Source organism: Meira miltonrushii, assembly GCF_003144205.1.
Source record: "Meira miltonrushii strain MCA 3882 unplaced genomic scaffold FA14scaffold_3, whole genome shotgun sequence".
Taxonomy (NCBI): Eukaryota; Fungi; Basidiomycota; class Exobasidiomycetes; order Exobasidiales; family Brachybasidiaceae; genus Meira; species Meira miltonrushii.
In genome coordinates, this window is record NW_020289945.1 from 970,074 (window position 1) to 997,849 (window position 27,776).

Below are 27,776 nucleotides of genomic sequence, written 5' to 3' on the forward strand. Positions count from 1 at the left end.
ATTGCAATCAACTCAGTGAAGTGTATGAAAACGCGCCGGCGTAAGGCCTAAATTAAGCTAAGGCCGTCTGTTGCTTTTTGGAATAAGAAGCGATTGCCTTTCTTACTCCCATCTTACAACGAACAGACTGGTAGCTGCAATCATGTCTGGTTCTGATCAATCTTCGATGCCTTCACAGGATCAACAGCAGCAGCAGTATTACGGACAACAACAAGATGGGAGTCAACCACAAATGGGTTTCATGCCTAATTATTCTTCTAATCCGATGTCGTTCGGATCTATACCTTCTACCTCTCAACAGCAACAACAGCCGCCAGCCTCGAATACATCCGATATTTCTGCATTTTCTGCTATTCATACGCCAATAGATTTTGGTGATATGGGAGGAGGCATGGCAATCCAACAGAATATGATGAACAATTCAAATTATTTAGCGCCTCCATCACAACAACAGCAACAACAAAGGCACAATCCAGCTTTAGACTTTTCGGGCCAATCGAGTGGATTTCAATCACCAATGTATATGACAACGCCAGCTGTGACGGATGGATCGGCAGGTGTGAGCGGAACGAGCACACCTCTAGCAGGAGTAGGAGAGAATGCCACAAAGCAGAATACCTCAAAAGGAAGCGGAAAGCCAAGAGCACCCAAAAAGCCAAAGCTAAAAGCAACAGAAGGTAGCAACACACAAGAACAAGATCAGCAACCCGGAAATGCAATCGATGAAAGCAGTACGGATTCCAAAGCACCAAAGAAACAAACAAAGAAACCAAAAGATCCGAATGAACAACCTAAACAGACCAAACCACGTAAACGTAAATCGATCGGACCTGAAGGTGCAGAAAATGCATCCAGTCCTGCCGTTGGCACACCACAATCAGCTACTGGCGAGAACGAGTCAATGAATGGTACCGATGGAAGACCTGCAAATAGCAGTCGTGGCAGAGGAGGAACAGGCAGAGGTAGAGGCGGGCGTGGAAGAGGTGGCTTGAGTGCTGCACATAGCCGAAGAACAAGTCAGGCAGATGGTTTGTCAGGTATTTCGGGCGATATATCTATGCAAGATGATGAGTTCTCAAGAGCTGGTTCTCTTGCACCTGGTACAGGCGAATCCACACCCACAAAACGAGGTGCTAAAGCCGGCAGAGGGGTAGGTAGAGGAAGAGGAGGTGGCAGACGAAGAGGAACGGCCACCAGTCGTGGAAGCAGAGCTACGAGTGGAAGGGCAACAGCTTCCGTTGTTCCGGGTCAGGAGAATGGTACGGTAGCACCGGATGATGGTATCATGGGTGATCGTATCGAAGGCGATGAAGATGGAGAGGAAGGAGCAGCAGAGATTGACGAAGAGGAGGATGAGGATGACGAAGAAGGCTTCGACTTGGGATTAGAAGAAGATGAGATGGATTTACAAGAAGCCATTCAAAAGAAGCGTGCGATCAACATGGGTCCTTTGATGAAAGCAATGACGGAAGAACAACAAGATCGCTATGCTGCTTTTAGAAGACATTTCTTGGACAAGAGATTTGTTAAGCGATTACTACAACACCTCACCAGACAAACTGTCACACCGCAAATCGTCACTCTTATTGCCGGTGTGGGAAAAGTATTCGTCGGTCAAATTGTAGAAAAAGCAAGAGAAGTTCGACAAGAACGTTTAACCGCTTCCGCCAATGGCACTTCCCAACCCAATCAACGTCAATCTTTACGACCCGATCATCTCACCGAAGCTTTGAGAAGGTATCGTGAAGAACGTGAAGTACCCGGTCGCTTTGCGCCTGGAACACCCAATCCTGGAGCTGGAGTTAGTGCAAATGGAAAACGTCGTAGAATGTTTTGACTGTGCAATTGTATTTATATCATTAAAGGCTGATTACCTCGGAGAGCATCTGTACAAATTATACAATTCTTACAATATCAATCTATACAAAGACAATTTTTTGGAAGTCACATTACTTGTTTCATTTCGATTTGGATTTGAGCTTTTCCAATTCATCTAATCGTTCGGTCAACGTTGGGTGACTGTAATGATAAGCGCTGTAAAGAGCATCATGGTGCATTGTAGACAAATTTTGGATGTGCAATTTGATCAATGCTTTTCCCAATAAGGTCGTATAAGGTTCGTTGAGTGCAACATCTTCTGCTTTATGCTTTCCCGATCCTCCGATCAATTCAGGAGCACGTGGCTGTTGAGCAGCAAATCGATCAGCGGCATATTCCATTCGTCTGATGGCAGCATTGATGGAAAATTTGACCAAAGAATCAAGAGGATGCAAGACGAGCTGGAATAATTCCAATCCAACAACGATGGGCAGATAGCCAACCGAAACTGAGAAAGGGTTCAAAGGCGCAGCGAATGGAGTTTTGACTTGAGAAGAGAGCGGAAGTAAGGCAGATTTGAGACTGGAGATCTTTGTGGAAGCAGATGCTGTCAAAGGTGCATAGCGTAAGCCGAAAGCACGGAATAAGGAAGCATTGTGAATGAACAACGTGAATAGACTCATTGTGATACTGATCTGAACTTGACTCAATCCCATAAGCTTGCTGGTATCCGAATGTGCCCAATGACCTAGTTCGTGTGCCAAGACTGCTTCAATTTCGGCCGGTGTACTCTTTTCGATCAAAGTGTCATAGATGACAATATGCTTGGATCCACCTGGCAAGACTCCGTAAAAGTAAGCGTTACTGTGTGCAGATCGCTTGCTACCATCGATGACGTAAATGGACTTGAGTGGGAAATTGAGCTGAGTAGCGAGTGCCACTACACGATCTTTCAGAGGTCCATCTTCCAAGGGAGTCAACTTGTTGAACAGAGGTTGAATCAAAGTTGGATAAAGGGTCATGGCAACCAACTGGAATACGAACAAAAATACGACCACGTATGCGACAAAGCTATCTCCTGCCCATCGAATCAATTTGATTAGTCCTGCCATGAAAGGACCGGCAACTACGACACCAACTGCCCATCCCTTGACTCCGTCCAAGAAGAACGTCTTTAAGGTCATCTTGTTGAATCCATGTCTCTCTTCAATGACGAAGTTTTTGTATAGCGAAAGAGGTAGAAGAGGAATTGAGGTGACCGGTTGTGACAGCAAGAGGAAAAGTAGAGAATGTACAACTTCCGAATCAGTTGTGTAGCCCAATCTTGCCATCACCACACCTGCTGCTGACCAAATACGTGCATATGCGAAAGCATGTAGCAAAGCTGCACTTAAAGCCCATTCATAGATCAAGCTGAAGATTGAGAATTGCAGCTTATCACGACCATAAACACGACTTTTCTCATATGTCTCTTGTGTAACATGTGGCTTGAGTGTTGCTGGAGGAGCAGGTTCGCTATACGTCCTTAATTGTAACAAAGAGACCAACACTTCAAACGATAAAACGACGACCAACAAAACTTGAATTAATGTCATCCATGGAATCGCATCATCGTCCAAAGCTTTTGCAACGTGTGCAAAGGTTGACTGTATTTGTATTATAGGTGAGAATGTCATCTTGAATGATGGTATGCGTAAAAAGGGGAAGGAAGGTGATCAATGCTGTTGAATGGCACAAGACATACACACACACGCCTGACAATCTTCGCGGCCATTGAAATTAAGGCGTACGCGTTTCTCCCTCTTCTTACGCCCTGAATGCGTGGAGGCTTTTGTCCGCAGATGGCTAGCGTAAAAGTTAAAGAATGAAGGCGCAGTGCTTATATAAGCCTCCTTCTCCTTGTCTTCATCATATCTACGTTCTTTCTCCAAATAAAGCTCACATTGTATACAATTACATGTACCATATCAGAACGGTGTCAAGCATCTTTCTTCACACGACCATCAAAGGATGAGACACAAAATCTTTATATTATTCAAGAAATCTATGCTACAGAAAGAAACCTAAAACGATAAGAAAATACAAAACTTTATGATGACCAGGCTTTGACTTGTTGTTTATACGTCCAATCATTCAATGGACCTCTTCTAGGACCAGACGAAAAGGAATGATCTTTGCCAATACGCAATCTTGCAGGTTGCAAAGATGCGTTCGGCGTGATTGGAGTCTGAATGGATGAGGGTGTGGTGAATTGCTCAAAAGGTTGACGATCTTGATCGAAATAACCTGGAGTAGATGGTACGGAGTCATTATTTGTCTCATCTTCCACATCGTAATGCATCCCCGACGGAAGGCTCTTGTTCCACATACGCTCATTACCGCTTGTGTCCCATATACTCTCTTCCCCTTCTACATATACATCCTTTGTCTTTGAGTAATGCTTCTTCAATTCGCGATATGCCTTTGGCCATGCGAGCACGCTTACCGCTTTGAGCTGTTGACCTTCCCTTTGACCATTGTGATACGGCCATCGTCTCAGTAAATCGATCGCTTCTACAAACATCATAAAGTCGCCATGACGTTTCCCGCCTTCTTGCCAATCGGTACGTTCATCATTGCTTAGATCGGAATCATCATCTACATCCCAATCGTCTTCTTCAGATACACTTCCTAGAGCTACTCCACCATGACGGCGAGTGACCCATCTAATCGTGAGACTTTGTAACCGGGGTAATACTTGACGGAACCATTCTACTGCATTGTTATCCAATCCAAAAACAGTCAATTCAACGTGCTTGAGATTTGCAAATGTTGGCAAGGTGAGATATTGCGGTAAGCTAAATTCTGTGTTTAGCGAGATTGGTAATGCACCTTTTTCTAATCTTGATGCTGTCCCGTTGAACAATGAAGCCAACGAAAACAGATCCAAGAACAAATGTTGCAGATTAGGCGAGGCCAACAGAATTTGTTCGATTCCGATACCCAATGTAACATGTTCGGCTACTTGATCCGGCATATATCCGTCTGAATCAAACTCCTTTGACGCAACTGCCAGAGATCGTACATGTTGACCTAATGATGGATTGTGTACAGCAAGCGTCATCCGAAATCGTCTAAACACGGTAGGATTGGATAAATGCACGTTTGCGTATAACCGCGAAGTGATCATTCGATGATATCTTTTAGAGAGAAGGGCAATCTTTGTCGGTATTGCTTGTGGAGTGTTTGGCGTTGCAGCAAGTAAGAGAATGTGTGTGACAATCTCTGGTGGAAGCTTGTCGAGATTTGATGGACTGAGTTTCAATTCTGACCGACGAAGGCTTGAGAATACCCTGCCGGCATAACCGCCCTTCTGCTCAAAGATGTTGGCCATCTTTTGAATCTTTACACAGCAAGGGTCGATATATGCACTGCAAAATTCGTCGATCGATGCCAAGATTTTGTGTAGTAACGGTTGACGGATTGGAGGAACTGTTTCGTGTATCGGCCTTGGTCCTAATGCTGGTAGATGCAATGATGCACCTGCTTCGAAGGTCAATCTTCTATTTGCACGATTCAATTCCGGTCTTCTGATTCTATTGCGTCGATTTTGTGGTTCTGTATTGGTATCTTGTCTATTTTGTTGTTCGGTGCCTGTATCGCTTGCACCTTGAATTGAAGTACTTGCGACTAGATGAACGAGATGTAAGATGAGCATAAAATGCATGCCCAAGAGCAAAGCAATTGATTCTGCCACGACATGAACAGCATGTATCAAAGCATCAATGCAATCTTTTATGATCCAAGTACCTGCACTTTTGTGTGGGGTATGTTCAGGTTGAATTTCTTCCGGTCTTGATCTCGACATGAGAGCGATGAAGTTTGGCTAGAGATGATCGTTTGATCTTCAGCTTCAAGAAAGGTTTTTCATTGGATTTGTTTGAGAAGGGGTGTCCCGTTGCATTGCTGGTCAGATTCAGCCCTTAAGGAGTTCGTTGAGCGGAGTAACTCCTTCAAGAGGGGAAATTCAAAATCTCCTAAAGCGCGATAAGAGGAATTTTAAGCTTTACAGTGCTAAAGTGCCTCCACATTTCCTTCCCCGCCACCTGAAAGGCGTAAGTTACAGACGGCCTCGGGCATAATCACGACAATCACACAATCACAATCACTGATCAAACTAAGCTAAAATAATACAGTACTCACGCTATCAGATATATATCACCATTCAAGTTTATTGCGGCTTTCTCCGAACCAGACTTTGTCTTATATCATCCCTTATATTCTTTATATAAGTATCTCACTTTCCAACCTTGTCATGCAAGCCTTGCAAAATGTTCTATAGTGTCATTAAAGGTACTCAATCAGGAACACCTCTAGTAGAACTCGCTAATACCATCATTCCACCGAAATCAGAGCCGAGATTGAGTGAAATCTTCTATGTTCAATCTTGCTGATCAGAAAGGCTGCAGACTTATCCATACGACAGATGCTAAACGATACAAAAGCCTAAATGACAGCATAAGTTTATGCAACCCCCTTAGAAGATGAGCTCGATGATTTGCACTCTCATTGCAGTAGCCGATTCAAACCTTTTACTGTTCGTCAGTTGATCTGTGAGGTTATGTGATATTCCCTTTATGCCTTTCCGGATTCCCATAAGATTTGAGATGCAATATAGCGTAAAAGGGTTCATCAATTTGCTTCATTGTCATCTTTATAAAAAGTTGTGGAGGGGCAGTAGGGCGTGGGAGGAGAGCCAAAGTGGAGAATTTTAAAATCTTATTCAATAATTGTACGCTAGACCACACAAACACACACACGACCATAGTAACCAGAAGGGTCATTCGATAGAATCGCTTGGAAGAATTATATTATGAACAGATGGAGGTTATATAGCTTAATTCGAGCAATATCAAATCTATCCTTCTTTCCATCATTATCTATCAATAACAACAACAAGATGACTCTCGCAGAACAAACTCCAACTTCTCTCGCTGCTGCTGATAAGCAACGTCATTCTCGTATGAACCCAGGCGGTAGCTCTGGACCAAACAAAGATGGTGCAAGTCGTCCTGATGGAGCTTCGGCTTTAGGTAACGAAATGGGAGGTGAAGCAGACGCAAGACGTGAACGTCAAACTGCTTTAAGCGAAGGTGATCAATTTCCCTCAACCACAAGACCACAAGAACCAGGTTATGGTGCAACAGGCACTGGAATTGGTCAATTGAACGGTGCTGAAAAAGGTTACGGTCAAGGACCTTCAGATGCAGAACGTCAAGAAAATCAACAAGGCAAAAATGATGCTTGGCAATCAGGTCAACGTGATTTGGGCGCAATCGCTCGTAATTCTGCCGGAACTGCAAACCATAACCCACAAGCAAATCAAGATTCAATCACTTCAACAGGAAACCGTCGTCCTGAGGAAATCCTTGATACCGCAGCTCGCTCGATGGGTACCGAAAGTGGAACAGGTGCTTATGCTGGCGGTGTGGTAAACCAAGCTGGAACAGACAATGTTCCAGACGCATAATCTCATAACTTTATTTGTGTAATAATGAAATAAATAATCAAGCAATCAAAAAACATAGTGTGGGTATCCATTAAATAGTCCATTTCTTATGATGACGGATCAACGTGATCATCGACAACTTTCTCCAACTGTTCAGCCTGCTTGCTTCGGTCATCTGATTGAGACACTACCTGCTTTCCAATCTTTGATGACATGCCTTCCGGACTTTGAACTTCCTGTCGTTCCGATCGTTCTTCTGCTTCTGCTTCCTTTAGTTCCTGCTCTGCTTTATCAACCACCCTTTCATCCGTTGGGCCTTCTGGCTTACCGCGAATGACTGCGGCCTCCACCGATTCGTGCACTTCATCATCAACAGGTGCAGCGACATTCTCTGTGTCTTGTGCGGTGCTATCACCTTGAGCAGGTTGCACTTCCGGTGCAGGTTTGATGGTATCCATGCCATCAAGATCGAAAGCATTACTTCTCCATTCATTCCGAATAATTTCCTTACGTCCAGTTTCATCAACTTGCTTTTTCACCCATTTGACAGCATGACTATTTTCGATACTCTTGCCTGCCGCTTTTGCACGATCGCTTAACGTCATTCCAGTAACGTTTTCTTCACGTGTGAAATCAATTTCAATCGTACCTGCTTGTTCATGATACTTTTTCAATAAATCACGTAATTCCGCCATTTGTCGTTTGATGTCTTCCAATTTCACATCTCCTTTCTTACCATCACGATCTAAACGTAATGTCATCAAATAAACGTCTAATTGTTTCAATCCTAATGTGATACCTTCTGCGATAAAATGCCGTAAGATCCGTTTTGTCAAATAGCTGTTCGCCAGTTTATCCGCCATGAAATGCAAGAATCGATGATTGCTTTCATACACTTTAAGATGTAAAGATCCCAATTTTGCCTTGACTTTGCGTACGGTGAAATAATGCGGTCCAGGATCTTTAGGAACATCGATATAAATACTCAAACCGAAATTCTTGATCAAAAGGTCTGCAATACCTTTATCGTGGAATGTGAAACCCAAACGAGAAGTAACGGCAAATGCAAGCTTGTACACCCTTAGTGACATTCCTTTGATCTTGATTTTGAAACTGTGTGAATGATTTGAATCTTTCAATTGTCGGAAATCGAAATGAACGTCATTCGTCAATCGCATGTCCAACGTGTCTGGCAAAAGTGTTGAAAGTTCAAGTGCGATATTCTCAATCACTAAATCGAAATCTGGATGAAGATATTTGATCCTTGGAACGGGAATCACACCGAATTTCTCGAACAGGGGAGGTAAGATCTTGTGACGTAGATCATGCCAAAGAGCGCCAGGTTTCCATCCATCTTTGCGTACAGCATCAAAGATGGATTTCAGAGCAGAGAGAAGCTTGATCACCAGAGCATCTTTTCTGATCGAGTTGAAGAATGATGCAACCCCTTCAATAAAGCTCGAGATCTTTTGACGATATGTGACGGCAAGGTTCTTGAAACGATCGATCAATTTGCGCAATCCTTCATCTGCTTCGGGTGTCAAAATGAATCCTTCTTCCAACAAACATCTTCTCAGGTGTGCATCTGCATCCAACCAGAAAGTACGAATTTGAGGATCCTCTTTTGCGCCGTTTGATAATACTTTTGCTGCTTCAAGGATAGGTCGAACGGATTCTTTTCCGTTGAAATTTTCCAACAATTGAAGGAGTGGCTCTGCATTATATGACAATGCTTCATCTAAGGAAGAATTTGGTAATTCTGCATGTCGTTGGACGAGCGAAAAGAATGCTTCAATTCGTTCGATGAACCAAATCAATGCATCTTTGTAATCTTGCGTAGACTGACAGTCTACGATCAACTTCTTCGTTCGAGCAAGAAGACGTTCTTGTACTTCTTCATTGAACGCTGCTTTTAGATTCTCTTCAGCGTCTTTTCTGGTCTTGTTTACCATCTGTTTCACTGTTTCGCTGGATGGTTTTAAGTGAGTTTGTGAATTGGCAATCGCGAGCATTTGTGCTGCATCAACGATATCCGTTACTGTTAGAGGTGCGCTTGCACTTGCCTCACCTTCATTCAAAGCCTGCTTCTCTTGCAAAGCTTCCATCACTTCAGGAGGTATTTGACCTTGTTTGATTTGATCACGCATCCTTTGCATATCATCTTGACTTTTTGACAAGGTCGCAGCAGAAGCTAAAGCTTGTTTACGAAGCTCTTCCAAAGCGGGAATAGTATTACCGTTCACTAGCTCTTGTTTTATGGTATCAAGGTTCATATTGCCATCCTTGAATGCTACCGAGAGCTGCTCGCGTAACAATGCCATATTAGGTAGCTCAACATTTCGTTCGATAGAGGGAACTCCATTAGGTTGTCCATTGGGCTGAGCCTTAGCTTCCGAGAGAGAAGCAGCTGTGGTTAAGCGTTCGACAAGGTCACCATTCTGAGATGTGTTTGTTGTGGCTTTTGCAGATCTTGCTTGTGCTAATGCTTTTTGAGCGACATTTTGAAACGTTCCCGTACTACTTTTTACCTGACCAAGTTTATCACGAGCATCTTCTAATGATTCCCCTGCAGTCTTGTCCACTACTTCTGCAAACACATAGCCAAGATCACCGAAGATGTGCCGAAGTTCTGGTTGGACGAGCATTAGTCTGACCAACGTTCTAAGATGTTTTCCGGCTGGATTACAAGAAGGAAGTTAGCGATACATCCGATTGAATTTGCGCTCAATATACTCACCTTGTATGGAATCATCCTTGACAACTTTTCCTGCTTCGATTGTTTTTTCCTTGAGGCCCTTGCCCTTTTTACCATCATCTTCTGAGCCATCCTTTGCGCCTTTACCCCATCTAAACTTTAATCCATTTTTGCCCAATTGACCTGCCGTTCCTTTTGTTCTCCATAAGAATTCTTGAATATATTCACCGTCATTTTTATCTTGAATTAATAATTTTATAGAATTTACAAAACCTTCAAATTCTTTTACTAATCGATTTCCCGGTTTGGATAAATCACCTTTTGCGGGAAGACTTGTTTGTATTCTTTGTAGGAAGGCTAATGTTTGTTCATTTGTAGGTACTGCACCTTCTTGTAAAGCGGCAAGAGCATCGATCAATGTCATCTTGCACGAGGGTATATGAGAAGGATGAATGAAGAGGGTCTTGATGGTGATCAGCATACATTCACAATAATTAAGCAGCTTCTTTTGACATCAATCTGACACACAAGTGACATTGTGCCGTCACACCCTCGTTTCCCATGGTGGAGGGGGGCACTACAGCAGAAGGGGAGGGGGAGAATGGAAATGGGAATGTTAACAGCAACTTGCTTCTAGTGCCTGTCTGCTTGCCCCTTATTTTCGATTGTTTGTTTCGATGCATGGAATAAAAACGCGCTTTAATTCTCTTTAGGCTCGTAGTCAGTCTTGTTCATTATAAGCCTTATTTTTAGATTGACAATCTTCTCAAAGCTTCAATCATCCATATGTCATCATCATGGCATCAGCAAGAGCGCAAGCTATATCAGGAGATGCTATAAGGCTTAGACAAGGTACATCATCGCCAACAGTGACTCCAACTCAGCGACAGTATACCCTCGAAGATGATGAACTTCAATTCGCATGGCTTAAAAGGGTACTCTGGCGCTCTCTTTGGACGCCGTACAATTATTGGACTCTTGCTGCAATATGCCTATTGACTGAAGTAGTTTTCGTCACAATCATTACTGTTGCCATTCGATTCACAGAGATTGACTTTCAGACATATATGCAACAAGTTGACGTGTATCAAAAGGGTGAACGTACATATGATAAAATCAGTGGAGATACAGGACCATGCGTGTATCCGGCTATGCATCTGTACATCTATTCGTTCTTATCATTCGTATCAGAAGGTGGAAAGAAGCTTGTACCTGCACAGATCGTCTTTGGAGGGCTGTATATCGTCACCCAATTCTTGACAATGGCAATCTACAAATCTGCACGAATCCCGCCAATCATCATGTTTCCACTACTGCTGTCCAAACGACTGCATTCGATTTACGTCTTACGCTTGTTCAATGATTGTTGGGCAGTTGCAATCATGTATGGATCCATCTGGGCAATGACAAAAGCACACTGGGGAGCAGCAAGTATACTGTACAGCTTAGCGCTAGGCACAAAGATGAACATTTTGCTTTATGCTCCTGCCATGGCGGCAATCTATCTTCGTGCTTTGGGTTTGCAGAGATCTGCGGTGGAAGCAGCAAAAGTGATTCTGATCCAAATCCTGATCGGTAGTCCATTCCTGCTGCATGATCCGCAAGCATACCTCTCTTCGGCTTTCGATCTTTCTCGTGCATTTTTGTACAAGTGGACTGTAAATTGGCGTTTCTTTGATGAGCAGACCTTCTTGAGTCAAGGTTTTGCTCGAGTGTTGCTTTTACTCCATGGCTTGTCGATCGCACTCTGGCTATTCACAAGGTGGACCGGGATATGGAAGACTGGTTTGAGGTGGATACGCATCTTTAGTGCACCGCCTTCCACCACAACCATGACCCAAACCGAAGCACGTATTCGACAGCCAAGTGGACCATTCATTGTAACTGCTTTGTTCACATGCAACTTGATCGGGATCACATTCGCAAGAAGTTTGCACTATCAATTCTATTCATGGTACGCTCAACAGATACCTTTGTTGGTTTATTTGACCAATTTGCCAAATCTAATCAAAATTGCCCTTCCACTGGCGATCGAATTGGCATGGAATACATACCCGTCAACTAAACAATCATCGATGCTTTTGTTCGTCAGTCATATTCTCATCTTATTCGGCCTTTGGAGATCGAAACAAGATGACGAAACATTGGACGAAGTGAGGCCAGACGAAGAAGCTATCACCAAAGCCTTGCTTCAGAGTTACGAATCACCTTCTCTTCGAAAAGAAGAATAAAGCTTATCTCATCACACATTTTGTACTTTTAAACAATGCTAATTGATTATGATACATACTATATGCTTTTGCCTATTTTACAAATGCGGTTTCATTTCTACTGCAATGGAGGGATATCAAGCCCTATATTCGTACTACGAATGTCTCTTTCCCAAACCAGACTCCAGTCATATCCAGCAGCTCGCAATCGAGTTATTTCATCTTTGTCCGGCATGATGGTAATCCAAGGATCTTCATATCCACTTGACGCTGTAGGTGCTGAGATACCACCAAGATTAGCTGGCACATTTCGTAAGTCAAACAAGGCTCGTCCATCATCCAGAGTAGCCAAAGGCCCTTCAAAGTCTAAGAGCATGTCTGATGTGAAAGTTACCGGCCAGCCATCATCAGCCTTTGCGTTTACATTACCACCTTTACCCTTCTTAGCAGCAATAGCAGCAGCGGCAGAATTGCCGAGCATGATCTCTCGCCTTCGTGCGTCTTCTTCTTCTTGCGCTTCTTCCCTCTCCATACGTGTAATCCGATTCTCTTCATTCTCACGTTTTCGGTGCAAGACAGTTTCGACATCCACATTGCCCCGTCCTGCCAATGCTTCCACTAAATCTTGTTCATCCTGTTCACGTTCCATACGATCGCGTTCTTCTCGCTGCCTTCTCCTAGCCGCCCTTTCCGCTCTTACAATCCTTTCTGCTTCTTCACGAGCACGCTGTGCTTCTCCTTCAGCTGCTAAATTTCGGGTATTGGCTTGGATAGATGCTTTGTTCGAGGCTTGATAAGCTGCTATCCTCGCTTCTGTGTTTGGTACATCTATATCGTTGATAAGATTGAACAAAATCGCTTCCACTTCTTCCAAGTAATCATTGTATGCTTTCAATGAATCAAAATCATCTTCCCGTTTGTTAAACAATTTCCCAACCCTTCTTCGAATATCAACTTCTTTCTCTACCCTCAAATCCTGGAATGTTTGAACGCCAAACTCGTACTTTCTACAAACATGACCGCACTCCGGACATGGCGCAGGACCTAGCGAAAAGATCCGATCCAAACATGATTCGCACATTTTATGATAACAAGGCGAGACCAATAAACGTAGCTTTGGATTCAAATATCTGTCTGTTTTGCATTGTGGACATCGATCTTCCGGAGAACTGAAATCGGTAATCCTTCTGCTTGGATCGGCAGGCATTTGCATTCGTGGACCGGTTTGACGTTGTAAAGAACTGGCAGAGGTATTGCCTCCTACTACTTGATTGCCGCCATTGCTGGATGATATACTGCCATTCGTGCCGTCCTGTCTTGCTCTGCCGGGAACTCCACTCGATACACCTGGCCGGCCACCTCTAGTGGAAGAGGACGAGGTATGTGAGCCTCTCCTCGACATCTTTACGTTTGACCGAGAGCGAAGATGATGGTTGTTTGAGCACAACAATGAATGCTGAACCTGTCGTGTGTTAAAAAGTGTTTCTTATATCCGTGCGCCCGCACATACTCACGCGTTAAAATAAACAGCGCCAAGGTTTCTTCCATCTTCAATTTCTACTCCCATCACAGCTGATCAAGATGGATGAAATAGAGCAAGCAGGAACAATATCAGCCGCAGAAGACGAAGAGGTCAAAGTGAATGACTTAGTGGCAGAAGACGAAGAAGAGGCCATCGTTCCACGTAAGCGTCAGCTAAAAGAAGGGAACAATGACGATGATGTAGCGGATGAATACAAAAATGATGAAGACGACGACGGTGATCTATTCGGAGAAGAAGGTGAAGCAAGTCAATCCGCACCAGCAAAAAAGAAGAAAAAGAGATCAAACGATAATGATTTGGATGTGGATGGAGGTGAAGACGGTGGAAGACCAATGACAGATCAAGAACGAAGAAGGTCAGATATGATGAGAAGGATTGATGCTGCAGCAAAGGGACCCAAGAGACCAAAGAAGAAAAAAGCAGATGAAACAGATCTAGAACAAATGGCAGATGACGAAGTGAATGCCATGCGTGAAAAGATGCTAAAAGCAGCACAAGATGATCAAAATGCCAATCTGAACGGTTCTCCTGCTACTGCAAAACTTCGCATGTTACGTGAAGCTGTTGATACACTACAAAAGACTGATTATCAACAGGCAATCCTCGATAACAACTTGCTGGAGGCTGTATGCAAGTGGCTAGAGCCATTGGAGGGCACAAGATCACTACCTTCGCTCAACATTCAAAGGGCATTCTTCCCACTCTTAGAGACGATGTACATCGATACGACCAGTCTAAAGATGAGTGGCTTGGGCAAGTTGATGTTGTTCTACACGAAGAAGAAGGGCGTTGATAAAAACATTCGAAGAATTGCTGAGCGTTTGATCGAATCATGGTCAAGACCGATCCTCAAAAGATCGTCATCCTATCGTGATAGACAACAGGCTATTCGTGAATACAACGCTGATGGAACTGTGAGAAATTCGCAACGTACCCTTGCAAGTCAGAAAGCAGCAGCACAAGCTGCCAGTCAAGCAAGTATACGAGCACGTATTCCCGAATCGGTTACTGGAAATGCGTTCAGATATGCTCCTGTTTCTAGTTTGGGTAACGATTTAGATGATAGTCAATTGAGCAGATTGGCCGAAAAACAAAAGATTAACAGATTCAAGCGAAATATGTTGGCTGCCAAGCGATGAATGTGTTCCCCTCTCCATATTGTACTATTTAGACATTCCAAATTTATTTCTGTTCTCATCCAGAATGGCCTTTAGAGCGGCGTGCACCCAATGTGTGAATATTATGGCGTGATAAAAAGAGGTTGCCCTGCATGCAAGATTAAATTCGCGTTCCCCCCGGCAGCCGCACTTTAGAAGCAGCATACGTGGAGTTAAGAAACACACTGCAAAGACAACTTCTCCGTTTTTCAACCACCTCCTACTTACATACATGCCTTCATCTATCCTTTCCCTTTTAGCATCATCTATAGGAGGAATACACGGAGCAGCAGAAGAAGAAGCAGAACAAGATCCAAACGTACCACAAAAGTACGATATTGATCCTTCTGATCCGAATCGAAAAGTGAAACACAAGAAGATCAATACTGCATTCCTAAAACATCAACGTTGGAAAGCAGAACAAGAGAGACTGGAACAGGAGCGTATCACAGCAAACGAGAACAGGATGGCTGGCAGAATTGTAGAATTACCAGCTGGAGCCAAAGATGAGGTAACTCTCAGATCGACAGATGGAAGGGCCAATAAAACCAAAGCACAATCCAAACCAGAATCCAAGTCGGATAAAGGAAAAGCTGATACAACAACCACAACAGGAAGGAGCTTGCCCTTCCTCTTCGTCAAATGGAGCTTGGTTGCTGTTTTATGTGCGTTCGGCCTTGGACAATTCATTGCCGGAGATGCATTATGGGGTTATCGTGGAAAGTATGTTCAAAAGGAAACATTCATGCCACCAACAAGGATGTTTACTCCAGCAGAACTTGCAAAATACGATGGAAAAGATGAATTGAAGCCGATCTATGTACGTACAGGAGGTGTAAAAAAGAAGATACTTATGGCATAAATACTGACTTTCCCTTTCTTGCCTTCAGCTTTCTATCTTGGGACATGTTTACGATGTCACGCCTGGAAAATGGGTATATGGTCCAAAAGGCAGCTACCACTTCTTTGCAGGCAGAGATGCAAGTCGGGCTTTCGTTACGGGTTGTTTCCACACCCCTTCCCATCTATCGCACGATTTACGTGGATTAAACAAGGACGAAGTTGCGGCAATCGAAGAATGGAAAAACTTCTTCGATAATCATCAAAGGTATAAGTTTGTGGGTAAATTAGACCTTCCACGAATCAGTAAATCTTCTCCTATACCTAAACCCTGTAACACAAATGCAGACAAGCCAGAATCTTAAATGATTATTTTCATTCGTCATCGTAACAAATATTGGGTATAATGGAAAATTCTAATGTACGTAAAAAATGTGTTGGAAACTCTTTCTTCCTTCTCATCATTAATCAAACACTACCACCTCCCGATTGGCCACTTCCATTCGTCTGCGTAATTGACCCAAAAGACGTGTTCTTCTTGTACTGCTTGCATCTCTTTCTACAGGAAATTCTCTTACTGTATATTCTTGTCCTACCATATCCGGTGGTAATTCAACACCGCCCAAACGAAGGATCGTTTTGAGTAACTTTCTTTCGTTTCTTTGATCTTCCGATACTTCAGCTTGTGCTTGCGCTTCTGCCACTACTTCACTTGCTGCTGCTGCAGCTGCATCTGCCGCCGCCGCCTCACGTTCATCTGTACCATTGATCGTTCTTCGAATTGCTCGAACAAGTGCTCTACGTGCAGCATCTTTTCCTTTTTGTGCACGAGTACGTTCATCAGGAGCGCCACCGGTAGCAGATCCGGCAGCGGCAACGGATCCGCTACCTTGTTGAGTTTTCTCAATTTCGCCTTCTCCTTCCAATTCTAATTCTTCTCCACTCGTATCTTCCGATGCTCTGCGTGATTGTACACTTGGAGAAGCACTATCAAAAGCAGCCATCACTTCAGCTTCAAATTGTCTTCTCCAACTATCAGGAGCATTTGCCCATGCTTTGCGAATGGCATCTGCAACCAATCTACGTGCTTTATCGCGCGTTTCAGCAGGTGAACGAATGGCCAAAAATGGTTCACGATCTTCCGGTTGAGCACCTTCAGGTCGGACAGGTTTTGTGAATGGTTGTCGTTTGGACGTTGATGCACTGTTGGAGTTACCAATGGCAGAAGAAGAAGCGCTATTATCCAAAGAAAACGATTTCTCGCTCACATCGCTATCCTTTCTTGTCCTTCTTCCCATCACCATATTGATCGGTCCACCTGCCATTGCGGCTGCACGTTGGAAAGGAGAAGTTGCTTTTTTATCGGCAGCAGTGAGCAATGGACTTGAGCCAGGCGTTGTTGCAGGTGTGTTAAGAGCACTACTGATTTGTGGATCTGGCATACCCGTAAACAATTGACCTGCTGCATCAAAGTAAGAAGCCACACCACCTTCTTTGAGACTTTGCAAGAGTGCTTCTCGTTCTTTGCGTCTTTCGACTTTACGTTTGTGCATCCTACGTCGCATGGATAGAATGCATTTGTAACCCCACCAGAGATGCATGGGGTAGGTGACCAACACGCTGATCGCAGGTCCCCAACTTCCATCGATGCCTTTCGTCTCTCTTCCATGCTTGGTGAATGAGGCGATCAAAAGGCCGAAATGGAAAAAGACTCTTGTGATGAAGAATGTGACGGTGAATGCCATATTGGAACGAAGAGGTGGATGAAGAGAAGCAATTCCCATCACAAATGTTGGTAATTCGAAAACACAAGCCATCACCGCGATGAAAGCCCAACCTTTGTGCATCCAAAAAGCAAACAAGAGCGTATAGACGGAATGATGAATCCAACCAGACGACAAATTGATCAAATGTCGATAAAAGATTGATCCTAGTCCTAAATCGCTCAAGAGGTATGCGACAAAGAAACATGAGAATGGTTTTGTGATATATTCATCGCGATGTTTGACGTTATGCAAATCGAATCCTGAGCTGAGCAAGTCCCACAAGAATGGAAAACTGACAGCAGTCATGACGAAAGCATTTATCGTTGTCAAGATCCATGATCGTTGTTTGAGTCTCTTTGGTTCTGCACCACGAAAGAGCGTATTGGATAAGATGTGAAATGCTGAATGCAGGATGACAATCGAGATACCAAAGTAGATTGCCAGCTTCTTATCACGTAAACTTGATTCTTGCGGGATAATATAGTTTGCCAGAGCAGCAGGCCACAAGTACCATGTCACCATTTTTGTAAGTGGAGGATTGATGAAAAGATCGAAGAAGAGAAGAGGAATGAAAGGGGCGAAAATGACGCAGGACGTATCGTATGACCGCCGTACTTCTCCTTTCTTGATTACGACGTGGGGTAGGAATTTAATTTGTTTTTTGCTTTGAAGTGCGTGTGTTTGTGTGTGTAAACACCCCCCTTCTCTTCAACGAATAATCAAAACGGAGCAAAAACGTTTCGAATCAAAACTCCGCGAATATAAACGCGGTGTGACTTTTGTGGATTGAGTCGGTCCGTTGTTTGACTTAAGATTGTTTTCTATGGGAGTAAAGAAAGTGAAGTTGATGGATACAAAAAAACAAAACAAAAGGATGTATGTATGATGCATGTACAACTGTTGTTGTATTCAAAACTTTAATCTTGCATAGAAAGCTACACGTCATGGAACGTGTTACTCTTTGAAACACACACACACTGCTTAAACCGCGTTTTTCAACATTCAAGGCGTGGCGTGGCGTAATAGAATAGAAGGAACAAGATCTGTTTTATAAGCAACGTGCCTTTTTTGCCGTGCTTATTGGATCCGGCCAAATTTGTATTTGTACGCTTTGCCACACGCACACAACAGGCACGCACATTATACAAACGGCAAAACATGGGACCAAGCGGTTATTAAGCACACATGACATAGACACATCACATGGATTGGAAGCCGGCGCACGCACGCATACATTCATGGAAGCAAGAAGAGCGGGCGCGGGTGGCTTTCACGGCTAAACGATGGCGGTGGCCATGGCAACAAACATGGACGCCGTCTTTTCCTTCGCCTCAAGAAGAAGGGTGGTCCCTTGTTGATTATCATCCTTGCCGCTTTGTTTGTTAGCTAATCTCTCTGAACTTATTGTTTTGGTATGGCCTCAAGCTCTAAGATGAAAAATGTAGAGAGCGGCTGAATGCTAAGCTTTTCTCACAAATTGACAAATCAAACTCAATATAAAACTCATTCAATTCTTTGTCATCATGATACAGTCTTTCGCTACACAAAAGCACAATTCCTCGCATTTTCAAGCCATAAATTTGCCCGCAGGTTGAGTGATACGAACGCCTTTGCTTCCGCCCATTGGATCATTACGCATATTACGATCATTGATACGTTTATTCAAATGATTAAACATTGCATCATTATGAGAAGATAAAGTGTTGCTGTTATTGTTGTTGTTCGTATCTTCTCCATCACGGTGACTCTTTTCACGTCGACGTTCTTGACGACGACGCTCTTGACGATTACCGCCGCCGCCGTTGCCATTGCCATTGCCGTTTGAGGTTTGTTGATTGGCGGCATTGGCTGCCTCTTCGGCTGTAGGAGCCGGCTCGTTCGCATTCGTAGCATTTGCCTTGGCTGAATTTGGTGAACGTGGACGAGGATAATCGGGCACTTCAACCGTATTTACACCACCTTCGCCTGCATCATTTGATTCCAAGGAGGAGGAAGGGGTTCTGAAGGTAGCGGCTGGAATGTGTCAGACTGGAACATCACATGCTCTGCCAATGCCAGCACTTACTGTTGTGTCTTGGTAGGACTGCGAATGGGATTGCTTTGACTCATTCGACGACCACCAACGCGGACTGGGAGAAGAAGGGGAAATGTCAGTAATCCCGTTGTTGAATTGTCACTACAGCCTATCCTTTCAACATACTTGCGATTGGATGACCTGCAACATGATCAGCAGCCATTGTGAGATAAAAAGATGGGATAGAATACGCTGAATTGACTTTAATCGAATCCACTCTTTTACGAGAGGATGAGGTCTAGCCAGGAAGTGTATTCAAATCACATCACACGATATGAGACTTTTGCCTGTTGATGGCCCGAGCATGAATATAAAAGCGGGCGCCTTTGAATAGGAATACACGAATGGAAATGAATGGTCCTGTCAACCCCAACTGCTGCTCTTAATAAAAGTGTGGGGTACATAAATATGCAGCGCACGCTAAATGGTTTAACAGATAAAGTGCACTTCACTCCTGCTCATTCCTCTTCCTCTGTGGCTTGCAATTCAGCGCTCGAGCCAGTTAGAGGCAGACCTCAAACGTGATCTTGTCCTCTATCATCATCATTCGTTGGGGTAATCATCCGAAAGTGGAAGTGGATTAATAATTATGGTGGATGACATTATGCTCGAATTATGGCGTGCATAGTATTCAATTAAAATTGAGTACAATCTGTGCTCATGATCAGCTTGTCAACTTGATAAAGAATTAACCCTTTTTCGTTTTGGTCATCAATTTCCTCCTCTTCCTCATCCATCGTCCTTATATAATCGCATTGGTTATAAAATGATATGCTTGGCACGCTAGCTTACAATATCATAACGCGTAAAAAAAGAAGCTCAAGCGGATGATGTAGTGATCGTTCCTTAGATCCTTATGCGGTTGATTGGTCATGTTTTACTTTCATTAGCGTTATGCAATCGGACATTATTTTCCAGATTATCTTATTCGATGACGAGTGTATACTTTTATATCAATGGCATTCGGAACGGATGACGACGAGAAATGAGAGAGATTATCATATCATGTTTCACTGAAATATGTCCGACTCCCCACATCGTTTCAGATAAAGAATGTTGAGGAAAGAGTGCCCCGGCTGCACTTATCGCCGATTCCATATCAAAAAGTAAGCCACGGAGATTGTTAAGATTCTTTTTTTCGGTAGTTGTCCTCCGAGTGCCAAAGGGTGGAGCGCGCTCTCTTCTGCTTTCCTTCATCTCAACATTCTTTCACGCTTCATATGCACGATTCCGCTGTTATTTTCCCAATTACCCTTCATATCGCGTGCATGCACTTGTTTTGTGCCTTCCTGCACCTCACACCCAACTTTAATTCACTTCTCACTCCTTCTAGCCGTCGATCCTGTGTATTGCATAAATTTAAAACGCCCGCGGCGTATAATCAAGCATGTTCATACAAACAATCTTGCAGTTTTTGCTCATTACACAAGAGTAAATTTTTGTCCCCGTCAATTTCAAAGATCTTGACATCTTACCGGCTTTGATTCAATACTACCACCATCACGATAAACAAAAGAATGAGGACAATGAAAGAAACTTTTATACAACAATCACCATAGCAATCTCTTTCTCTTTCATCAATTCAACATGGCAGCTCTTTTGGGCGTCAATTTTGGCAGTCAAAAACATGCTTACTTTCAAACGAGAATCACAATTCATGAATTAACAAATGTGCCAATGGTTGCAGGCCAATTTAAAGCAAAATGGAAAGTTGAACATACCCATAATCTGGCTTCGGCAATCGCTTCAGCAACAGCTGCAGCTTCTTCTTCTTCTTCGGCAAATCCGTCTACAAGCACAACAGCTCCAGAATCAAAGCAATTCCATCATCTAGCTCATAAAAAGAGTACAAGTACCCTTAGCAGTTCTTTCGATCGCGATGAAAGTGGTAGCATTGATTCCGGTTCCATAAGACGAGCACATCACAAAGGCGGAGATGATGCTTCCTCCACGTACAGCAACAATACCAAAAGCGATCGAAAAGGAAGCTATCGAATCTTTTCCGGCATTAGGGACGCCCTGAGACCACATTCATCCTCACAAACGTCGCCAGCAAGTTCGAAAAAGAGTAAGACTCCAAGAGATAGCCAAGATACAAGACGATCGATGGACGTGAAAAGCAATGATGGCGACGATGGCTCAGAAGAAGCTTCTGAAGTTTTGACTGATTATCATCATGGTCGTGAATCATCTCAACAGAGCAACTCAAGCAATGGCAATCAGCATCACAGCCATCACCACAACCACGGCATAGGGAACAATCATCCACGTGGTGAAACTTCAAGCTCACCCGTAAAGGATAGCAGGGTGGTATGGGAAAAGCAGCTTGATGTTGGTGTAAGGTTCAATGTTGAGAAGCCCAGGAATGTTTCAGGTGGATCACACTCTGGAACTACACTAAATGAGCAAGCGGCAATAAAGTCTTCTCGATCGACAGACGCTCCGATGCGTAGATCGGCAAGTCAAAGGGATGTGCTTGCAAATTCGGCTGGCATTCTACATCATGATGGCAGTGGATCAAATACTTCACACGATACGTCTGGTTGGGGTATGTTGGCTTCATCTGAATTGCGCATCTCCGTCAGAGCAGATGTACCGACAGGCATCGAAGGCAATCATGCTGATCATCAAACAATGATGAAATTCGGTCATGTTTCGATCAATTTGGCAGAATTTGCACCTCATCCACATCATCATCATCATCACCATCACCACTATCACACGACACATTCGGAACACCATCATCACCATGTTTTGAGCAGAACGGAAACCAGAAGATACCTGCTTTTGGAAGGTCCGACGAACGCAACAGTAAAAATCACTGTTGAAATGAAACATGTAGGTGGGACGCGAGAGTACCAAGTACCTGCCAATAGACGTGGCTTATTGGTCGGAAGTCTTGTACCTACCTTGGAAGGCTCTTCTCCGACAGGAAGCAAGGGACCTTCAAGCTCCGCAGGATCGGAAGCAGATGATGGATCGAGCTCAAACGGCGGCAGCGCTGACCAGCCTAGCTCAGAAACACATGGTGGCGGTCGATCTACGAGCGTGACAAAAGCTCTAAGTGATTGGAGTCCACACAGTGTTGCAAGACATTCTCGTATCCCAGAAGAAAACCTTCGCACGAAGCTATCACACAAAGATACAGCTCGTGCTGTAAAGGAAAGAGGTGGAGGCGGTAGATTGGCCTTCTCATTTGCAGCAGGTGCTCATCATGATCGGCCACCAGAATCGGTGATCGATTCATTATTTGATTCAAACATGCTCACGCCAACACCTAGCAGAGATGAAAAGTCATCTTTGCACCAACAACAGAAAAAGGGACAGGATAAATCAGAACAAACACCTAAAGCACGGGATATGGCTTCCAAGCAATTCAGCAATGCCGGTCAGTCAGCCAGAAGTCATAACTCTTCCGCTTCATCCAAATCGGGCGGCGTCCGATGGGACTTGAGCACCGAGAAGGCAAAGTCTAGCTCAAGTTCTATTCCCGAATCTGGGCCTGACGAGCAAAACACTAAATCGACAAAAGCCTCTTCCGATTCTGAACCAAATTCTGGACCAAGCACATCGAATCCTTTGTCCTCTTCGCGTAGAAAGGAAGAACATGATACCAAGACGTCTGGTGAAGATAAATATCGTACATCCGTTCAACTTCAACCTCCTCAAACACCACCTGACGTCGTTAGAAATGAAGAATTGTCCAAAGCACATCCAGCACTAGTTTATCCAACGCCTTGGTCTGAAACATCGACGGCAACGGAAACGCCCCCGACAACGCCATCCTTGAACAAGAAACAATCGAGAAGAACGCTAGGATTGACAAAAGAATCAGCAATGATGGCTGGCTATAGAGGAGCAGGTTGGGGCACGCTAGAATTATCAAAGCATGGCAGCAATCTTTCTATTGATAGTAGCGATAGCGGAAGTGAACAAGGTAATCATTCACTTCATAATCATCATAGATCTCCTACTTTTGCTTATTTGCACGATCGAACTCGAAGTCCTTCACCTTCGCCACTTCAACAACTTGCACACTAGAAGAAAAAGAAAAATCGCGATTTTTCTTTTTCTTCTTGTATTTTTATCATAGTTTCGGTTTGCGATTCAATATTGTACTTGTTCCGTATGTCTCTCATGCCATTTAATTGATCAATTGCATTTCGATCAAGCTTATCTATCTGGCATTGTTGCAATCACGTTTCTTTGTTCTTCTGATAAATCGATATCTGCTTTGATCGCAGAAGCGAAACAAGGAACGATTAATAAAAGGACAATGACTGAAGTTGTAACAACGAACAAGCGCATAAAAACAACAAATTGATGATAATGCTCGTCTTCCATTATGTACAGAGCGTAAGAGATGGAGAGCTTGGGGAAGAAAGATGAGCTTTTCATAAGGCTGTTTATATCTCAGGAACGTGTGAGAAGAATAATTAATGTTTCTTGCGCCAAAGATAAGGTGGTTAAAGCCGCGCATTGGGGGAAGAAATCAAGGGACAAAACAATTTGCCAAGGTTTTGCATACGACCCTAAACCACCTTGAAGCCCCAAACAAGGGGGCAAGAATTTCAAGGCATTGTATCCCATAGAGCATAATTTGTCCTTTTTGGAGTTGCGTCTCCTCGAATTTTAGGTACCCGACGGCAATTATGCGCGCATGCTTGAGCTTCTCAAGCCGATTATCATTTCAGCCTTTTCGCTCCATTTTCTACAAATTTTTGCATCATAGAGAGAAAGAGATATTATTAGCTTTTACCTAAAACACAATGACATCCAACATACCTTTCTTTCCCTCCAGTGTTTGATCTGTATTTTACGTCTATCTAGAAACTCTTTACGTTGTTCCGGCGTATCAGAATGCTAGAAAGGCAGACAACGTGTGAATTTTTGATAAGCTATCAAACATTTCTCTTTTCTTACCTTCTTTTTCATGTAGAATTCTCTTTGCCATTTATTCCGACGTTCATTGTATTCCAAACGTTCTTGATCATCCATTGCGGCTAATCTATTCTTTCTTCTCGCCTTTGAGATTTGTGACATTGCTTGTCTTTCAGCTTTTGTATACCGTTTATACTTTTCTTTCTTTTGTTTTTTCGCTTTTTCCTTTACGTATGGCTGAAAGTTGTTTTGGGGATGTGATATCGTCAGCGTTATTTTAAAGGTTGATTTAAACATACTCACATTGTTTTCTCGATATATTCGATTACTAATGACGTGCTTTTGAGGTTTCGTCAATGTTTTCCAATGTTCACAATATGGTGAATGTATACACTCTTCCCCTTTTTCTATATTTGGAATATTTCCGAAATTCTTGCGTTTCTTTCGAGCAAAGTCACTTCTTCTCCTTCGAGTGATACCCAAGGATGCAGGTCTCAGGGACGGCGCGGGCGAGTGTGCTAGATTACCCAATTGCGAAGGTTCACCTTGATCAGAATCCTCCTCTGGAGGCGGAGATTTATTCAAGTCCCATGCAAATTGCATTTTAGAAGCTTTGCTGCTGTCAGATACTGCTCTTACGGCAAATACAAGAAGTTGTACAGAATATAAAAGGCAAAACAACCTCATGCTGATCGTGTCATGGTAGCATTGTATATAGGAAAAAATGCGGTCAAACTCTCATTGGCTCTAAGTTAAAGTGAAAACAATATATTTTAGCCCCGATAAGTTTGTGAAATGCATCATTCGTCGTGCTCTTTGCATACTGAAATGCTGTGTACATCATCAACAATCTACGACATACACTCTTCTAGTGTGTAGGGTGTTTTCACTTGCCCTTTTTCACGTTGGCTTTTTTCTTATGCCATCTAATGCGCCAAAGAGTTCGTCTTCTTGCCAGGTAATTTTGTTCCCATTGGAGCTGTTTTACGTCATGTGCTTTACGTTGTTCGGGTGTCATTCTGGCAAGTCGATCTTGAAAATTCTTAAAGTTCTTTTTACCAATTGCCGCCCTTTCTTTTTTACTCTTCGCTGCATATGCTTCACGTTTTTGTTTCCTGTATCGTTCTTTTTGTTCCTCAGGTAAGTGAGAATAATCCCTTTTACGTTTAGGTCGGACTTTTATCTGTTCAGAGTGTACATTTGTAAGGCGGCCGATATCTGAGATAGGTTTACGATTAGATCTTTGTTTAGCATACTCTCGATTCCACTGCAATGGTAATTTATCATGACCTAACCCTTGTTCAACTTCTCCATTCTTATGCTTTTCAGATGATCTGCTGTCCTCTGGCTCGCTCTCCGCCGAAGAGGCAGGCTCGTTCAGGTCGAAATCGAACTTTGGCCTATCTATTGCAGTATTATCGACTGATTTTGCTAAGTATACGAACATCCCGACTATCACTAAGCTGAGCAATTTTGACTTCATGTTGGTTGTGATTATATTACTAGACAAGTCATGCCCGAAACTCTTATAATTTCTTCAAAATTAAGCCCCGTTCGCTGGATATACAACTTGAATGTTGCCGTGGAAACGCAAGATGTGTTAGGGACCGGCTCGTAAGATTGCTTTTTAGCTTTGGCAATCAAGCAAAAGCCACTCAGACTAGGATCGCTTATACATTAAGGATGAAAACCTGATCTGAAATACTCAAGTGCAGTGGTCGAAAAAGGACGGCCTGAAAGATGTCTTTCGTGTAGAGACAAATGTTGTACTTTACCAACATACAAACAAATTTGGCTAATGGAAACGCTGTATTCATTATTCTTGCTTTTTCTGATGAAACAGAGTGAGTTCAACAATAGCTTTTCACCGGCGTTTCCCATACAACATACCTTCTTTGCATTGATGTACTTCTGATAGGCTTTTCTGCGCTTTTCTTGAATGGCTTCATGCTCCTCTTTGGACATTTCAAGCTTTCAAGGGTAGGAACAAGGATTCAATATCGATGCGCTCATTTTTGTTCATCTTGCCACACCTTACCTTTTTCTTTGCATATCGAACCCTGAATTGCTCCGCTCTCTTGTTCCTATACTTTTGCAGCTCTGCTTTATTCTTCTTACCCATCCTTATGCTGAAGTTCTGCATGATCCTCTTATTTTGTGACTTCTTCTTTTCTACAGACAATCCTTGGTATACCTTTCGCCTTTTGGCTAAGTGTTCTGCTGCTGCATCTGGCTATATCGGAGAAAGAAAGTTCAATCACCTCAAATTCTGATCCGCTATGAAATACCTACATGTTCTTGCTTGAATAGTCGTCTGGCATGCTTACGTCTTTCTGTTGCTGTTAAGGTTTTCCAATGAATGCAATCACGGGTATGCAACACACAATCATCTTCGCCGCGCACTGGTTTTACACCTGTTGAACCTTCTGCACGGCTTTCAACGTCCTTTGAAGCACTTTGAGGAGATGAAACTGGCTGGTCGTCCAAGGGTGGTTCTTCATTCAAATCAAATGGAAGTGTCGGTTTTTGCTTATTGCTCTCATTCACAGCTTGTACTGCCCACGAGAGTATCAGAATGACTAAAATCGTATGCAATACAGTTTTCCTGATCATATTTACAATGTTCTAGAGAAGAGAAGAGATTGGTCGGCTTATCATGAGCGGCAGCAACTATGCTGATATAAAAGGCTGTGTCAGTATGCTGGACGCGCCCCTGAAAGGAGAGGTGTTGAGATCCTGAATCCACAATGACATCTTCTATTGATTCTTCTTTGCCTTTTGTTTTTGTACCTTACGAAGCTCTTTGTCTTTCAGCTTTTGCTCATCTGTTCTAGACAATCTTTTTCTGAGTTTTCTTTTATTTTCCAAAAATCTTCTTCGTGCAATAAAGGCTTCTTGTTCTTGTGGATTCAATTTCGCAAAACGTAATTCTTTTTGTTCTCGCATTTTTGTAATGTAACTTTTCTTCTTGTCTTTGTTCATAGCAGCGTACTTTTCCCTCTTTCGCTGATTGTATAGGTCTCGTTGAGCTGCTGTAGGCATGTTTTTCTTTCGTATTTCAGTCTTATTCCAACTTTCTCCTTCACATTGATCATCAGCTGGATCGATTTGATTCCGCCTTCTTCTTCGAGCGTATTTCACATTTGATCTTTCAAAAGCTCTCACAGTTTCGGCCTCATCCGTCCTCCTGCTTGTTCTACTCGCTTCAGGGCTTTGTGGCTCTTCATGCTCATTCGGTGAGCCTGGTTCGTTCAAGTTCCAAGGAAAGGGTGTTTTTGTGGAGTTGGTCATGTTTATAGGACTC

The 27,776-nt window shown here is 43.2% G+C and overlaps 14 protein-coding genes across 14 annotated transcripts; 6 read left to right on the forward strand and 8 right to left on the reverse strand.

Annotated features, from left to right (window-relative positions):
* The first annotated feature begins 112 nt into the window (after positions 1–112).
* On the forward strand, positions 113–1,932 carry FA14DRAFT_161341 (uncharacterized protein). The gene has a single exon (XM_025499071.1). It carries the CDS (start codon positions 143–145, stop codon positions 1,835–1,837), a length of 1,695 nt encoding a protein of 564 aa, XP_025353841.1. The 5' UTR covers positions 113–142; the 3' UTR covers positions 1,838–1,932.
* Positions 1,833–3,529, reverse strand: FA14DRAFT_161342 (putative zinc metallo-protease). The gene has a single exon (XM_025499072.1). The coding sequence runs from the start codon at positions 3,492–3,494 to the stop codon at positions 1,959–1,961; it is 1,536 nt and encodes a 511-aa protein (XP_025353842.1). The 5' UTR covers positions 3,495–3,529; the 3' UTR covers positions 1,833–1,958.
* Positions 3,530–3,828: 299 nt separating this feature from the next.
* On the reverse strand, positions 3,829–5,962 carry FA14DRAFT_63225 (uncharacterized protein). The gene has a single exon (XM_025502597.1). It carries the CDS (start codon positions 5,663–5,665, stop codon positions 3,908–3,910), a length of 1,758 nt encoding a protein of 585 aa, XP_025353843.1. The 5' UTR covers positions 5,666–5,962; the 3' UTR covers positions 3,829–3,907.
* Positions 5,963–6,757: 795 nt separating this feature from the next.
* FA14DRAFT_123773 (uncharacterized protein) lies at positions 6,758–7,327 on the forward strand (the record flags this gene model as incomplete). The annotated part of the gene is made up of 1 exon (XM_025496601.1): positions 6,758–7,327. The coding sequence occupies one exon, from the start codon at positions 6,758–6,760 to the stop codon at positions 7,325–7,327; it is 570 nt and encodes a 189-aa protein (XP_025353844.1).
* Positions 7,328–7,413: 86 nt separating this feature from the next.
* FA14DRAFT_173335 (uncharacterized protein) lies at positions 7,414–10,538 on the reverse strand (the record flags this gene model as incomplete). The annotated part of the gene is made up of 3 exons (XM_025500473.1): positions 7,414–9,983; positions 10,044–10,464; positions 10,530–10,538. 3 exons carry the CDS (start codon positions 10,536–10,538, stop codon positions 7,414–7,416), a joined length of 3,000 nt encoding a protein of 999 aa, XP_025353845.1.
* Positions 10,539–10,743: 205 nt separating this feature from the next.
* FA14DRAFT_161344 (dolichyl-P-Man:Man(5)GlcNAc(2)-PP-dolichyl mannosyltransferase) lies at positions 10,744–12,296 on the forward strand. The gene has a single exon (XM_025499073.1). It carries the CDS (start codon positions 10,799–10,801, stop codon positions 12,230–12,232), a length of 1,434 nt encoding a protein of 477 aa, XP_025353846.1. The 5' UTR covers positions 10,744–10,798; the 3' UTR covers positions 12,233–12,296.
* Positions 12,297–13,055: 759 nt separating this feature from the next.
* Positions 13,056–13,418, reverse strand: FA14DRAFT_123481 (MAT1-domain-containing protein; the record flags this gene model as incomplete). The annotated part of the gene is made up of 1 exon (XM_025496576.1): positions 13,056–13,418. A coding segment is annotated over one exon (363 nt), but the record flags the coding sequence as incomplete, so codon positions are not given.
* A 374-nt stretch (positions 13,419–13,792) lies between these two features.
* FA14DRAFT_190694 (uncharacterized protein) lies at positions 13,793–14,961 on the forward strand (the record flags this gene model as incomplete). Its single annotated transcript, XM_025501812.1, has 1 exon — positions 13,793–14,961. One exon carries the CDS (start codon positions 13,793–13,795, stop codon positions 14,891–14,893), a length of 1,101 nt encoding a protein of 366 aa, XP_025353848.1. The 3' UTR covers positions 14,894–14,961.
* Positions 14,962–15,242: 281 nt separating this feature from the next.
* On the forward strand, positions 15,243–16,104 carry FA14DRAFT_107027 (cytochrome b5; the record flags this gene model as incomplete). Its single annotated transcript, XM_025495794.1, has 3 exons — positions 15,243–15,354; positions 15,442–15,731; positions 15,802–16,104. Coding segments are annotated over 3 exons (705 nt in total), but the record flags the coding sequence as incomplete, so codon positions are not given.
* FA14DRAFT_63271 (uncharacterized protein) lies at positions 15,995–18,302 on the reverse strand. Its single transcript, XM_025502598.1, has one exon. It carries the CDS (start codon positions 18,037–18,039, stop codon positions 16,216–16,218), a length of 1,824 nt encoding a protein of 607 aa, XP_025353850.1. The 5' UTR covers positions 18,040–18,302; the 3' UTR covers positions 15,995–16,215.
* A 711-nt stretch (positions 18,303–19,013) lies between these two features.
* On the reverse strand, positions 19,014–19,813 carry FA14DRAFT_161346 (uncharacterized protein). The gene is made up of 3 exons (XM_025499074.1): positions 19,718–19,813; positions 19,583–19,646; positions 19,014–19,517 (listed from the first exon to the last, which is right to left on the reverse strand). Exons 1-3 carry the CDS (start codon positions 19,752–19,754, stop codon positions 19,085–19,087), a joined length of 534 nt encoding a protein of 177 aa, XP_025353851.1. The 5' UTR covers positions 19,755–19,813; the 3' UTR covers positions 19,014–19,084.
* A 1,094-nt stretch (positions 19,814–20,907) lies between these two features.
* FA14DRAFT_161347 (uncharacterized protein) lies at positions 20,908–24,011 on the forward strand. Its single transcript, XM_025499075.1, has one exon. The coding sequence runs from the start codon at positions 21,179–21,181 to the stop codon at positions 23,630–23,632; it is 2,454 nt and encodes an 817-aa protein (XP_025353852.1). The 5' UTR covers positions 20,908–21,178; the 3' UTR covers positions 23,633–24,011.
* Positions 23,765–25,919, reverse strand: FA14DRAFT_180197 (uncharacterized protein; the record flags this gene model as incomplete). The annotated part of the gene is made up of 4 exons (XM_025500985.1): positions 23,765–23,962; positions 24,515–24,709; positions 24,776–25,106; positions 25,363–25,919. 4 exons carry the CDS (start codon positions 25,917–25,919, stop codon positions 23,765–23,767), a joined length of 1,281 nt encoding a protein of 426 aa, XP_025353853.1.
* A 369-nt stretch (positions 25,920–26,288) lies between these two features.
* Positions 26,289–27,763, reverse strand: FA14DRAFT_156243 (uncharacterized protein; the record flags this gene model as incomplete). Its single annotated transcript, XM_025497811.1, has 6 exons — positions 26,289–26,303; positions 26,363–26,443; positions 26,511–26,705; positions 26,765–26,811; positions 26,857–27,051; positions 27,268–27,763. 6 exons carry the CDS (start codon positions 27,761–27,763, stop codon positions 26,289–26,291), a joined length of 1,029 nt encoding a protein of 342 aa, XP_025353854.1.
* Between the last annotated feature and the right edge of the window lie 13 nt (positions 27,764–27,776).